The 13,017-nt window shown below is 36.3% G+C and overlaps 1 protein-coding gene across 2 annotated transcripts in view; it reads right to left on the reverse strand.

Moving 5' to 3' along the window:
- Positions 1 to 12,982, reverse strand: part of LOC126758650 (uncharacterized) — an 81,301-nt gene extending 68,319 nt beyond the window's left edge. Inside the window, exons 1-2 of one of the 2 annotated variants that reach the window (XM_050473005.1) lie at positions 11,854 to 12,982; positions 11,362 to 11,702 (exon numbers count right to left, since the gene is read on the reverse strand). In XM_050473005.1, the coding sequence (XP_050328962.1) occupies positions 11,659 to 11,702; positions 11,854 to 12,091 (282 nt within the window). In that variant the 5' untranslated portion in view covers positions 12,092 to 12,982 and the 3' untranslated portion in view covers positions 11,362 to 11,658. Of the gene's footprint in view, positions 1 to 11,361; positions 11,703 to 11,853 lie in introns of those variants that run through there. The other variant, XM_050473004.1, reaches the window with a different exon arrangement.
- Between the last annotated feature and the right edge of the window lie 35 nt (positions 12,983 to 13,017).

Consider the following 13,017-nt stretch of genomic DNA (forward strand, 5'->3'; position numbering starts at 1 on the left):
ATTAGCAACTGAGACAGATGACTTGGCCAAAATATACACATATGCAAACTTAATTTAACAATAGTGAAGTATGTACAGTCAAGTCATTCTTATATCATTATTCTTTCACTTCAAAAAAATTAATAATAATAAACAAAACCTATTAAACATTTAAAAAGCTAGCGATTGCACCGGAGCCAGATATCCTTCAGAAATACAAAAGGTTTCCTACAAGAACTTGATTCCGACCTTTCAGTTTGTATGGCGGCTATATCCTATAGTTTGTGATCTGAACAATTTTTTCTGAGATTACATTATTGTCCATGTATATGAAAAAGTTTTCCACACAAGAACTTCATTCCAATCGTTCAATTTGTATTAAAGCTAAAGAGTTATACAATTCGAGGTTCCCTACTTTTGGAGAAAAAACACAGAAACTTCAAATTTAATGGGGGAATGTTTTCTATCATTCGATAGAATATTTTCGGCATTTATTTTTTGAAGATTCTTTCTTTCAAATGTTGACCGCGACTACGTCTCAGATGGTCAATCCATTGACTCCAATTTTCGATGACTTGTTCGAGCGCTTTGACTGGTAACTGCCGTATAACACTTGTGAAGTTTGCTCCAAGGCCTGAATCGCAGCAGGATTGTGCGGATAGACTTCACACTTTACAGAACCCAACAGAAAAAAGTCTAATGGTGTGATATCACACGATCTTGGTGGACAATCAACCGGTCCAAAACGTGAAATTATTAGCTCACCGAAGTGGTCTCTCATTAAATTTATTATTGCCTTGTGTGGGAAGTGGCGTCGTCTTGTTGAAGCCAAGTGTCGCCGAGATCACGAGCATCAATTTCTGGCATTAAATAGTTGGTTATTATGGCGCGATATCAGTCAGCACTAACGGTTACGTTCGTACCGGTATAATTTTTGCAGAAATATGGGCCAATGATTCCAGCGGCCCACAAACTATAAACTTTTCTGGATGAAATGACAGCTCTTGAATCGCTCTTCATCTCAAATGCGGCAACTTTTGAGCCAAAAATGGGCCTTATCGTTGAACAAAACTTGGCTCGAAAATATCAGGTCTTTTCAAGAGCCCATAAAGCGATGCGACGACGCTTGGGAAGGTCGCGGCTTCAATTCTTGACCACGCTGTATTTTGTAAGCTTTCAATTTAAGAACTAGACGTAAAATGCCTCAAGTCGTTCCGTACTCTCAACTACGGCTGCCATATTTTCTTCACTGCGTGCTGGACGTGGTCTATTTGGTCAAATATTATCCAATAAAGTATGCTGGGCCTCAAGATGGGTGATGGTGTTGCGATTAGTATGTTTAGTAGACCGATTATGGGTGCGATTTCGACGGTCCCGACAAATAAGCAACCATTGGGGAGAAAAGACCGTGTGCAAATTTTCAGATCGACATCACATAAACTGAGAAGAGCAAATATATGGTCACGGCTAAACTCAGCTTTTCATGCTGATTACTTTTATATATATTTTATAGGGTCTCTGACATTCCCTTCAAGGTCTTATAAAATTCGGTGGCAAACTGACTATATCCTGTTGAGGGTATAACGAAACTGATGCCAAAAATATTGAGTGGAGGTCATAAAAGGGAAATTCTCTTAAATCTAAAAGTACTAAGATGGAAATTCAAACTACATGACTCTCTTGTTCCAGGCCTAGAAAAGCTACAGTTTATGCCAGTTCACTTGTACCCAGGCTGATTATTATTACTACATATGTTATGTAGTAACCTCTCTACTAGTAGAGATTCTTCAGGTAGCAACACTTTTGGTATGCACTGTACTCAGGTGTGAGTTTGTCTGCGAAAATTAAAAAAGTAAAAATGATATGAAAACTTTATAATGAAGCTTAAATGCAAATAGTCATAAATCATCTGTGAAATGTGATATGATATCGGCCAACTACAGGCAGTGCAACAACCACCATGTAGACACGCGTGCATGTGCTTGTGTGCAGCGAACGTCGATTGCAAGCCGCCAAACGTGCTGCAAGCACTTTTCCACCGATTTTTGCCTGACGGTTGGCCGCTGTGGGCTAACGTCGGCAGATTTTGCTGCTCGAGGCCGGGAACACTGACTCTGCAGAGCGTCTAACTGCAATGTATTGTGCCACAGTTGCCTGTAATTATTTGCAACAAAAATTTGCTTCATACGAAACAAGGAAATTATGACGACCAACAACAAATTTTCAAATGTACAGTTACACAATTTCGAAAATAGCCAAAAATCACACAGTCATACATACGTATGTAAAAAAAGTTGAAGAAAATTACCTCAAACTAACTTTCAAAAAATATGTGAACAAGTTTTTTTTTTAAACTGGTGTAAGCGCCAAAAAAATCTCGTGAAATTAAATATGCTATAAATATGGAGCCGAATATTCTCAATAATCCGCGGCGTGAATTTTAATTTATTGAAATAATCTCGTATTCCAATTGCGCCATTGAATATCTCATTTAGCTTTTAATTGCCTCATTGGCACTTATCGTATGACGTTGCATGTTGTTGTTGTTGCATAAAAAAGCGCATTTAGCATTGCGGTAGTCGGGTGCGGTCCAAAGTGCTAAGAATGTCGCCAATAATTTATCGTGCCACTTGATCGCACTTGAAAAGAGGTGTTGAAAATTAATTTATTGCCAACGGAGATATTGAATTCCAGTTGGCCGTGGCAGTACGAAGTATGTGGATGTCTGTCTGTCTGTATGTGCTACTTGCTGGTATTTCACTATCTGCCGGACGATTGCCATGGCTGTACACCTTTTTCTTTTAGTTTCCGTTTTTGAAGTGCTCTCGTTGCTAGCAAAGTATTTATAACTTGCCACTCTATTTGAGTACGCACCAAAGCTTCAGTCTTTCGGATTATATTAGTTTGGTTTGTATTCCGATTCGAGTGGAAAAGTTTAAATTAAAAATACGAATGCACTATATAACATTTAAGGTGGGGTGAAAGATGAAAAATTATTTTTTACGAAGTTGCGGTTCAAATTTCGGGATTTGGCAACCCTGATGTTGCAATCTGGACTCACTTTACACTTTACTCTTTATCGTGAAGTTTGACATTTTTGATGTTATTCATTCTCAGAACGTTTTGAGATACGAGCGCTATTTGTGTTGTTTACAGTAACTTAAAATATTCAGCTCGGCCTAAAAATGGAAATAAATCACGAACATTTCGCGGGATTATTTTTAACATTTTCAACTTGATTTATCTTAACAAAAGTGCAATGATAGCCTTAATTCACTTTTGGCGTTGAAGCTCCATCAAGTTCTGGAACTTGTTTATCGATGGTAAGGTGAATTCAATGGAGTTCGGAGACAAATCCAAGACAAATTTCATGAAAGTCGTCCAAAATCAGTTGTTGTTCTGGAAATTAAACAAGCTGATATTGCAAGATCGTCATGTGATCTATTGTACACTGAATATTGCATGATCATTTGACTGCACAATAAGTCAAGCGCTCAAAAACGGCTTGAGAGAAATGTAAAAAAAAAAACGATAGCGGTGTTTCGAAACCCGTCTATGACTTCGTGTCAGGTGATGATTCGTAGGCGTTTCCGAATGAGCCGAATCCAACAAAAGTTGTTGGCTTTGCGCATCGTTTTAAGAGTCATATACCTCATAATCCTACCTTGAAGTAAGAGGTCAGAGGTAAGAGGACACCGGAAGAGGCAGTGGAAGTGTTCAAAAAGCATGTTTCGAGGACACCTTAATCTGAGTGGCAAAAATGCTTCGACAATTGGCTCAAACGCATGTAAAAGTGTATAGATCTTAATGAAGAATATTTTTAAAAGCAATAAAGTGATTTCGATGATTAATAATCCAGGGATCTAGGGAAGAATTTTAGGGAGGAACTAAATAATTTAGTTTTGATACATATTTCAACATTTACGGTGTTTGCTCCTTTTACTAAATATTTCTACTACTTCTACTGGTTCCACAGCAATATCGTAGTTTATATAGAGAAGTGCTAAGCTGTTCAATCTTCTTTGGAGCATCGCTATTCTGAGCCAAGTCTTGATTCGGCGCAAAGAAGAAAAGTATCGTTCAGCGCTAGCATTTGAGGCTGGCAATGTGAAAAGTACATGAAGAAGAGTACTATGGCCTTATAAGGCAAAATGCACTACCGTTCTCGTAGTCATTTGCATCTTCCATTGTTGTTGCCAAAGCGCTACTTCTGCTTTGAGCTGCTTTCCTGGCAAGATTTTCCCAAAACGACATAGGCATTCAATGAGTACAATTACATCTTTTTCCTCTAAATTTAGGTTAAGTTTTGGTAACAGCTGACTTAAATTGAAACTTTTTCAAGAACTTCATCGGAAAACCGCGTTTTTAAATCCTGCGTGACCGTGTCATTGAGTGGAGTACCTATATGCAGAAACCCTGTAGAAGATGAGAATTTGTTTGAGATGAGTAGTTGTTTCGATGAATCTGACGACCACATGTTCCGGGCTTTTTACTTCTACATCTAGTTTTTTAGCCATCTGTGTTACATTTGAAAAAATTTCATTAAAGTGATGATCAGCATGCATTCTTTGTGTGTTCAGTGTTGCATCTAATGTCATAACATGACTTTGATGCTTTCGAAAGGTCGATTGATTCATTCTACAGAATCACACTAAGTGGCTGCGTCAGTGACAAAACATCACTGAGACAGAAATTCCAACAATAAACTCGAAGTTGCACAGTAGAGTGCCCAGATTCGATGCTTTCGGTGAAGTCGTTCTATTCTTCCAACCGCCTATTTTTGTCAGTGCTTGAACGATTTCTAAAAGGGCGACTGGGAATTGAAGAACGGCATCATATTATTGTACCCGCCTTGTCTCACAAAGCTGCACAATTTTTTTGCCCAGGAATTGTGCCAAAATCGTATTACGTTTCGGTCTTGAAACTTGGAAAAACATTGTAACCTCTCTGAATATTTCACATATCTTTTTACTGTCGAGTGTTTAATTGTCGATTTTTTATAAGTTTTGTGGCTCACTGGAAATAATATATAGCTTTTAACTTTTCGGGGGAGCTACTCTACCGCAGCGCCCCTGTGGATCCGCCCCTACACTATGGCTACTTTCGCTAACCAAGCAGTCTTTTGAATAGAAATCGCTGATATGATAACACTGTTACAAATTGCTGAATCATCAAATCGCAAAAGCACTCGGCATTAAACCAGCATTACGGTATTCCGGAACTTACAACTCTTTATGCCACTTAAAGCCGCTTTACCATCTATTACCTCAACAGTGCCTTAATTGTTCATACATAGGTAGGTGTGAAATACTTCGTTTGATTATTTTGGAAAGTAAATACTTTTATATTTGTAATACCCCACATTAAGAATTAAGCAAATATAAGTACTTGTTTATCCATGTATTACATAAAAGTATGTACACTTAACAATATAAATTTTTTATACTTATTGAGGTAGTGCCAACTTTGCGTTGACGCTATCACAACCAATGTTATTGTCTGTCATTATTTGCCTTTTTCAGTTGCTAAGCTTTGTTTGCTTAAACATAGAAAGATAACTGCTTGTAAGTACTTCAACACACACACAGGGTGCGCCATCATTTACGCCCTATTACTAATTTACATTTTTTGTTGGTGTTAATGAGCAAAAATTAGTCAAAAAATATTCACTCAAGATCAAGAAACGTTGTGGCATAACCGAGATAACGAAGGAAAACATCATTGGACCATACTTTTTCAATGAAAATCTAAGCAGTCGATAGAAATCTATACCGATGAATGTTGATAGTTATCATTTAGCAGATCACTGACGCGCTTAATGCAAACGTTGGTGCAGAAATCACTGCAATATCGTTCAAGTTGCTTGAAAAAGTAGTAAAAAAAAACATAGAAAAATAGCAAATTTGATTATGTTCAAAAATGTGGAAAGCGGAATGATTTTGTTCTTATATTAAATTACTTAAAAAAGTATCCTAAAGAAATCGAGAAGAGCCAAACTGAAGAAAAGTATCTCAAGTACTATAAAAGATCAAAGTGTTTTCTTAAAGTTGTTCAATGTTCACAAACCGGCATGAAAGAGTACTCACCCCGTACAACAGCTACAACATTCCGTTACACTTATGTTTAATTCTAACTATGTAGTTTTCTCTTTAAAATTTTAAATCACTTACCTTAATAATAGAAGCTCTGCTCCTTGATTTCATTGAAAGTTATTAAATAAATTTTGTTAAATCACTCAAATATTCGAAATATTTTTTCTTTTGATACTTTTGTTTACAATCGATTTTCATACTGTTTTTATTTAATTCTGTTACTGGCCATAATATTCATTGTTACACAAATGTGCGAGTTTCTATTTCTCTTTCATTATGCCTTCGTTTATTTATTTAATTGATTTTATTTGCCTAAAACAAAAACCCACAAAAATGTTATGCTGCAATGTACAGTTGTCTTGTTGCATATGGCGTCATAAATATGGATGTAAGACTATTACAATGCAATGTTTTGTTTCAATGTGAAATAAATAAATTCTTACCTTATATTTTTAGCTCAACAATTTTTGGATAAAATTCATAAACGAAATCAAAGTAAAACAAATAAATCACAAATAAAAGTTATCACAATTTCATTCAAAGATATAAATGGACGCATTCCCAGCAAGCAATGAAATTTGATACATTGGATTGACGTAATATTGGATTTTTTATTTTCAAGTCAAAAAAGTCTAAAGGACGCCTTTTCCGGTGATCCCTCGGAAAAAAATGCGCCCGTTTTGACAGGATAACTCCTTAATCGTAAAAAAAATACTTTGTCCAAATCTTTAAGAATTGTTTCTCAAAAACTTGTGTAAAATTTCATGAAGATTTCAAAACCACAGTTTCGAGAAAAACAAGTTTAAAGACGGCGCACTTAGCTAGCCTCGAGCGAACAAGTTCTCAAGGCTGTATCTCCGAAACCATTACTCGGATCAACTCTAAATTTAGGACAAGACATGTTATAGAAATGATTATTTGAAACCTGTAAACCCTTGAAGTCTACTTGAGCCAAATGTTTCAAGTGTTTCATGATCTCAACCTCAATAATTCTATCAAAATGTTTACAGTGATCCTTGCTCAATTCCAAAACTTTGTGTTCTTAGTCACTTGTCATTTCTACCATATATCTAAAAGCTTTTCTGGTTGTAAGTTAACTATGTTCGAAGAACACTTAACGAAAATGCACTTGGTGACCGTTTTAATAAAAATAATTTGGAAAACCGAGTTTTCTAAGACAAAAATTTATATATACTCTGTGATCTCTTACACCTGACCACGCCCTTCGGCAATCCAACTAATTGTTTATATTGTTGTGCTGTTAATTTACTGGTTAGTTAATGGATATTATGACAAGTTCTTCGTTTGAAAGAGTAAAGTTCAAAGCGTTTCAGAGCTTAAGCAGCCAAATTTATATGCTAGAGCTTGACTTTTGTGCTATATAGGCTGGTTATATACTACTGTGAGCAAAAAATACTAAGACCTTTTAATTTAAATTTCACGCGAAACCCCATTACATTTTGATTGGTAAAATTTATTCAACGAGGGTCAAGACCACCTCGACGATCATCAACATCTACTCATGATCAACACGTCAATAAAATATAAGAATTGGCGGCTGTGAATCAACGGTTAGCAGTCAGAGGTCTTACTGGCCTCGCTGAAGTATCGAAAGTATCAATGAACACCATTTTGAAAGCTCAGTTGAGCCTAAGAAAAGTGAAGGCACGATTGGTTCCAACATCACTAAATATTTTCAAAAAGACTGCATGTAATGCTTTCCGACTATCAGGATGTCATGGAACGTATTTTTACTGGCGATGAGTTTTGGATCAATGCTTATGACCCGAAAACAGACGATTAATCGATCCAATATCGTGGCAAAGGTGAGCCGAAAAAAAAACTCCCATCTAGGCAGTCAAAAATCAATATTATGTTGACAGTTTTCTTCGATTATCGAGGTGGTGCACTAAAAATTCCTTTCGGCAGGGCAAATTGTCTAAAATAAATTCAATTTGAGTGTTATGCGTTGTTTGCGCGACTCTTTTCATAAAATAGGGCGGAATTATTGACAGACAACTCTTGGTCTTTGCACCACGATAACGCACCGTCGCATATCCCATTGATTCTTTGCGAGTTTTTCGCCAAATTTTCAACCAATATCGCGCCGCAACCCCTGATATAGCTCCGTGGGTCTTCTGGCTATTCAGCAAACTCAGACGACCGCTCCGGAGAATCCATTTTGAGTAAATTGAAGACATGAAGCGTGAATCGCTACGCGCATTGAAGGCTATTTCGCAAATTGACTTAAACATCTGTTTTCAGAATTGAGACCAAAGGGAATTAATTTAAGTGGGACGACCTAGATTTCGAAGAATAAATTAAGAATTTTAACGTTATAAACAAAGTCTTACTATTTTTTGCTCATAGTAATATTATATATTATATAATGTATATAAAGCTGTAGCGAAAAGTTTGGCCGAATCGGTTCATGTGTAGAAGCATACAACTGCAAATATGTATGAATGTATATCGAAAAATATACACATATGGAATAAATATATATTTATATACGTATATGTATATACATAAGCAGAAATTTTAATTCTATACAACCTCCATTTATTCTTGTAATTTGTAAGGCTTTTCAAAAATTTAGAATATCATTCACTTACTTGTTGATTTACTAAACAAAAACATAAATTAATTCTTTACCTCAAGTTGACGTTGCACACAATTAGCATTGCAACAACAGTTGCTTCAGGTAGAGAAACAACAAATTTTATGTTCATTTCAGTTAATTTTTCTTTTTAACTGGACAAACTACGTTTGTTGTATAAAATGCAATCAACTTACATATGTTTGTATATGAATATAGATATACTATACATACATATATATGTATACATACTTGTATACAATTGTCAATAAATATATGTGTATATACATAGATATACAAAAGTATGCGCGTCCATAATATTGCAAGTATTTCTTTCCAAACTTCAATGGAATTTCAGCGCAATATTTGCACAGCTTTTTCTCTGTGCAACAGCAAAAAGACTAAAGCAAAGCAAATGCACTTGAACATAATAAAAATTTAAACAAAGCTTTCTTATAAATTGTCTATAAACAAGTCAACGACTGAAGTGGGAATGTACATAATGATAAGTGCACAAATTTAATACTTTAACTTGCCTTTAAATTGCCTAAAAATGTGTAGTCACAAGCCATAATTAAGCGAAGAATAAGAGAAACCGTACAGAAAGTCAAATAAGCAAGCGTTTAACTAGCGACTGTTTTTTTTTGGCAAGCAAAATAGCGGTAATTATATTTTATCCACCAATTTGTCACATTTTATTGTTTGGCTTTCTATGCGAGTCGCAGACATAAGCAAGTAAGTAATATAAGTATATTATATAATAAAATTTTTATTGTAAAAGCGTGCGCCGCTCGTTAAAAATAGAGAGGAGAAAGAAGCAGTTTGCGAGAGACCCAGTTCGCTCGTAGTAAACAGTAGATACGCGCTCGAACGCCATTCATTCAGCGATTCATTCATTCCAAGCGGCACAGCAACTGTGTACACACGTCACTAAATATAGTTTTCTTTTGCGCTCTCTTCAAGGTCTGCACAATGTAGTGACGCACTGTCGTAATCGCCAGGTGATTGTCCTCTTGCTAAGTCAGTATTCATATTACAGTAAACTTGTTAAATGCAATAAAACACGTTCTTTTTATAAATGAGTCATTCAGAAAACTTTTAATTCATGAATTTCATTTAATATTCGCGCATTGTATTGCTCATGAGAATATCATGTGTTCATTTCATATAAGACAATAAATAGTTCTTGAGAAATAAAATTGCTTATCAGTTCACTAAAATGCAAACATTTTGTGGTAGGTCAATATCTTGAGAGGGATGAAAAGTTCGTATCGTTTTTATGGAAGAACGACAGATTGTAGGTTTCTACTTGGATCTAAGTATATACATAGAAGATCTGTCCTTGAATACAATTTACCATCGCACTTTGTTACAAATAGAGATTGTCAGTTATAAATTCGTCAATATTTTCTTTAATGCTTCTAATGTTGATGGTTCATTGTTTCAAAATCTAAGTCATAGTCAAAACAAAGGTTCCTGAGTGCAAGAGTTAATGATCAAACAAACAATTTTGTGAAAAAAAAACATTATTTAATGTTAAATTCTCAATTTTTATTTGTTTTTGAATGAAACGATTGTTTTTCACTTATTTTTAATTTGATGAAATCTCACACACTATAACTGTAATATCTATAATATATATATGTATATTTAATAAAATATAGCTCCAATGCAATCTCTAATAGTCAGACATAAAACGGAAAACTTTCTGTTTATAAACTGGTTTAGTCCTATGTGGGGATCTGCAGCAGATTCCGACGTCGTAATTTCGATTATTGAAGAAATCTTTGAGCGAAAACTACCTTATCGCATAACTTTTCAATGGTAGGGTTAGTTTTTTTCAATAAAATTATTGTGGAAAGACAACAACGCTTACAAAATGTTTAAGTTTATCACGAAAATTCACGTTCTGTAAAAAACGTGTTTCGCGCGCTTCGGTCAACTTATGGTCGACAGAATCGGCCTTCTGACCATACTATCCGCAACACCATCATCCATCTTGAGACCCAGTATTCATTATTGGATAATATTCGACTGATTAGGCAACGTCTAGCACACAGTGAAGAAAATATAGCAGCATGCAAAATACAGTCTGTGAAGGAACTGATGCCGCTCGACCTTCCCAAGCGACTCTACTTCGCTCTATGGGCTCTCGAAAAGTTCCAAGAAGATCCGACGTTTTCTAGGCAAATTTTGTTCAGCGATAAAGCTCATGTTTGACTCAATGGGTAAGTAAACAAGCAAAATTGCCGCATTTGAGACAAAGAGAATCCTGAGAACGTAACCGTCAATGGTGACCATTATCACGTTATGTTAACCGACTATTTGATGCTTGAAATTGAAGTTCGTGATTTCGGGGACATTTGGTTTCAACAAGACGGCAATGGATTTATTAAGAGAACACTTCGGTGAGCAGGTAATTTCCCGTATTGTGTGGGTCGATTGGCCACCAAGATCGTGTGATGACACGAAATGCTCGAAAGAGTCATCGAAAATTGGACTCAATGAATGGACTATCTGAGGCATAGTCGCGGCCAACATTTGAAAGAGAAAATATTCAAAAAATATTGCCAAAAAATGTTCTTTTGAATGATAATAAAGATTCCTCATTAAATTTGAAGTTTCTATGTTTTTTCTTTAAAAAAGTGCTAAGCCTCGATAACCCTTATTAAAGATTAATATATACAAGTATTAAATAATATGGAACCAATTTATTTAGATGACTTTATTTTTATTAACTAAAAACAATAACTATTACTTAACATAATTTGTTTTGTATTTTTGTAAATAATTAAACACATAATAACTAAAATTTTTATAGATTAAAATATCGAACTATAATACAAATAAAATTTCTAAAATTTATCGCTTAAACAGAATGTAGTCTTTGGAATGAGCACATTGGTATTTTGTCATAATTATCAATTAACATATTTCAGCTAACTACTACTCGACTTAGTTTTACATGAATCGAACACTCAGTTTCAATTAATGATTTACATTGCAGTGATTGTAGTGATCGCGTTGCCAATCTGTAAACAAACTCGAATGCAAATATATTTCGCCGAAACACAATTAGTCATCATAACATGCGAAACCGTGCCAAAAGAGAGTAAGAAGGGGAAGAGAAAATAAAAATATCAAGTTAGAAGGCGCTCGAAAGCTTCGTATGCAAGTACTCACCGCTGCCGGTCAGGCAATTCTCGCGCAGCATATCACAGTGGCTGTAGAAGAACTGATGATCGCCGTTATATGAAGCGCAAATCGCTTTGAACGCGTCGCAGCCATCTAGAGCGCCTGCGCACGGGTGACTGCCGAAGATGGCCAGAGCGATGAGCACCAATACCAGCAGCAAAACAATAACACTGACTATTAGCCAAATGGCGAGGCGACACCAAGGCGCTTTGCACGGCACGAACATTGACACGCCGTTGGAGCCGATTAGAACACTGAGACGATAGCGCGCACAGTCCAAAAATAGCGTAAAGTAGCGGTGTTCGCAACACCTCGATTCAGAGACTTATTTTTATTTCTAAGTAAACGTTATCTAAGCGCTAAGCCATCGAAGTAGGCTAACCGTTTGACAAGCGCGCGTGAGCTTGAAACGCACACGAGTGGAGCGCGCACCAAGCATAGCTGAGCTGAACTGAACCAAACCGAAGCGTTATGATCTGAAATGTATTGAGCTTAGCAGCGCCAGCGTCGCGCGTTCGCGGTTGGCTGTGAGTCAGTCGCTTGCTGGCGGTGCGTGCTCCGCGGCGTCCCTAATGCCACTCAAAGTCACGGCGCGTCGCGCACGAATTTTCGCTAAACTTATTTACGCTCTTACTCTTGTTATTGTTCGGCTCTATTAGCAGCACTTTAATATTTAAATTTTCCACAGTTACGCTGCTAATTTATCGACCGATTTTCATGCACTCGCTCAATTTGAAAATTTTCAAACGCGTTGAAAAAAACAGCACTTGGTGAAATCAGTTGGGCAGCGGCTCTGCTTAAGCATGCAAATAAGCACCTTTTGTGGTGCTGATAAACAATTGTCAGACACAAACAGTTGCTGTCGTATTTGTTGTTGCACTTATTGCTCGCCTTATTTGTGTGTTTGTTGCAATTTCGTTGTGCAAGCTCTTTTCCGCCTGCCAACAATTGCTCGCCTTGTCGAGTCTGTCTATTTGCTCGCCTCTTTTGCATTTACTATTATGAACTACTTAGCAAATTTTTTCATTTATTTTTTTTAATACGGACAATTTTATAGGTTTTTATACAGTTAGTCAAGCTCATCACTGTTGCACCGCTGCACTCATTCTACTTCCGTAAACGACTGTCAGTGGTTCACTCACCGCCGTCATA

Source organism: Bactrocera neohumeralis, chromosome 5, assembly GCF_024586455.1.
Source record: "Bactrocera neohumeralis isolate Rockhampton chromosome 5, APGP_CSIRO_Bneo_wtdbg2-racon-allhic-juicebox.fasta_v2, whole genome shotgun sequence".
Taxonomy (NCBI): domain Eukaryota; kingdom Metazoa; phylum Arthropoda; class Insecta; order Diptera; family Tephritidae; genus Bactrocera; species Bactrocera neohumeralis.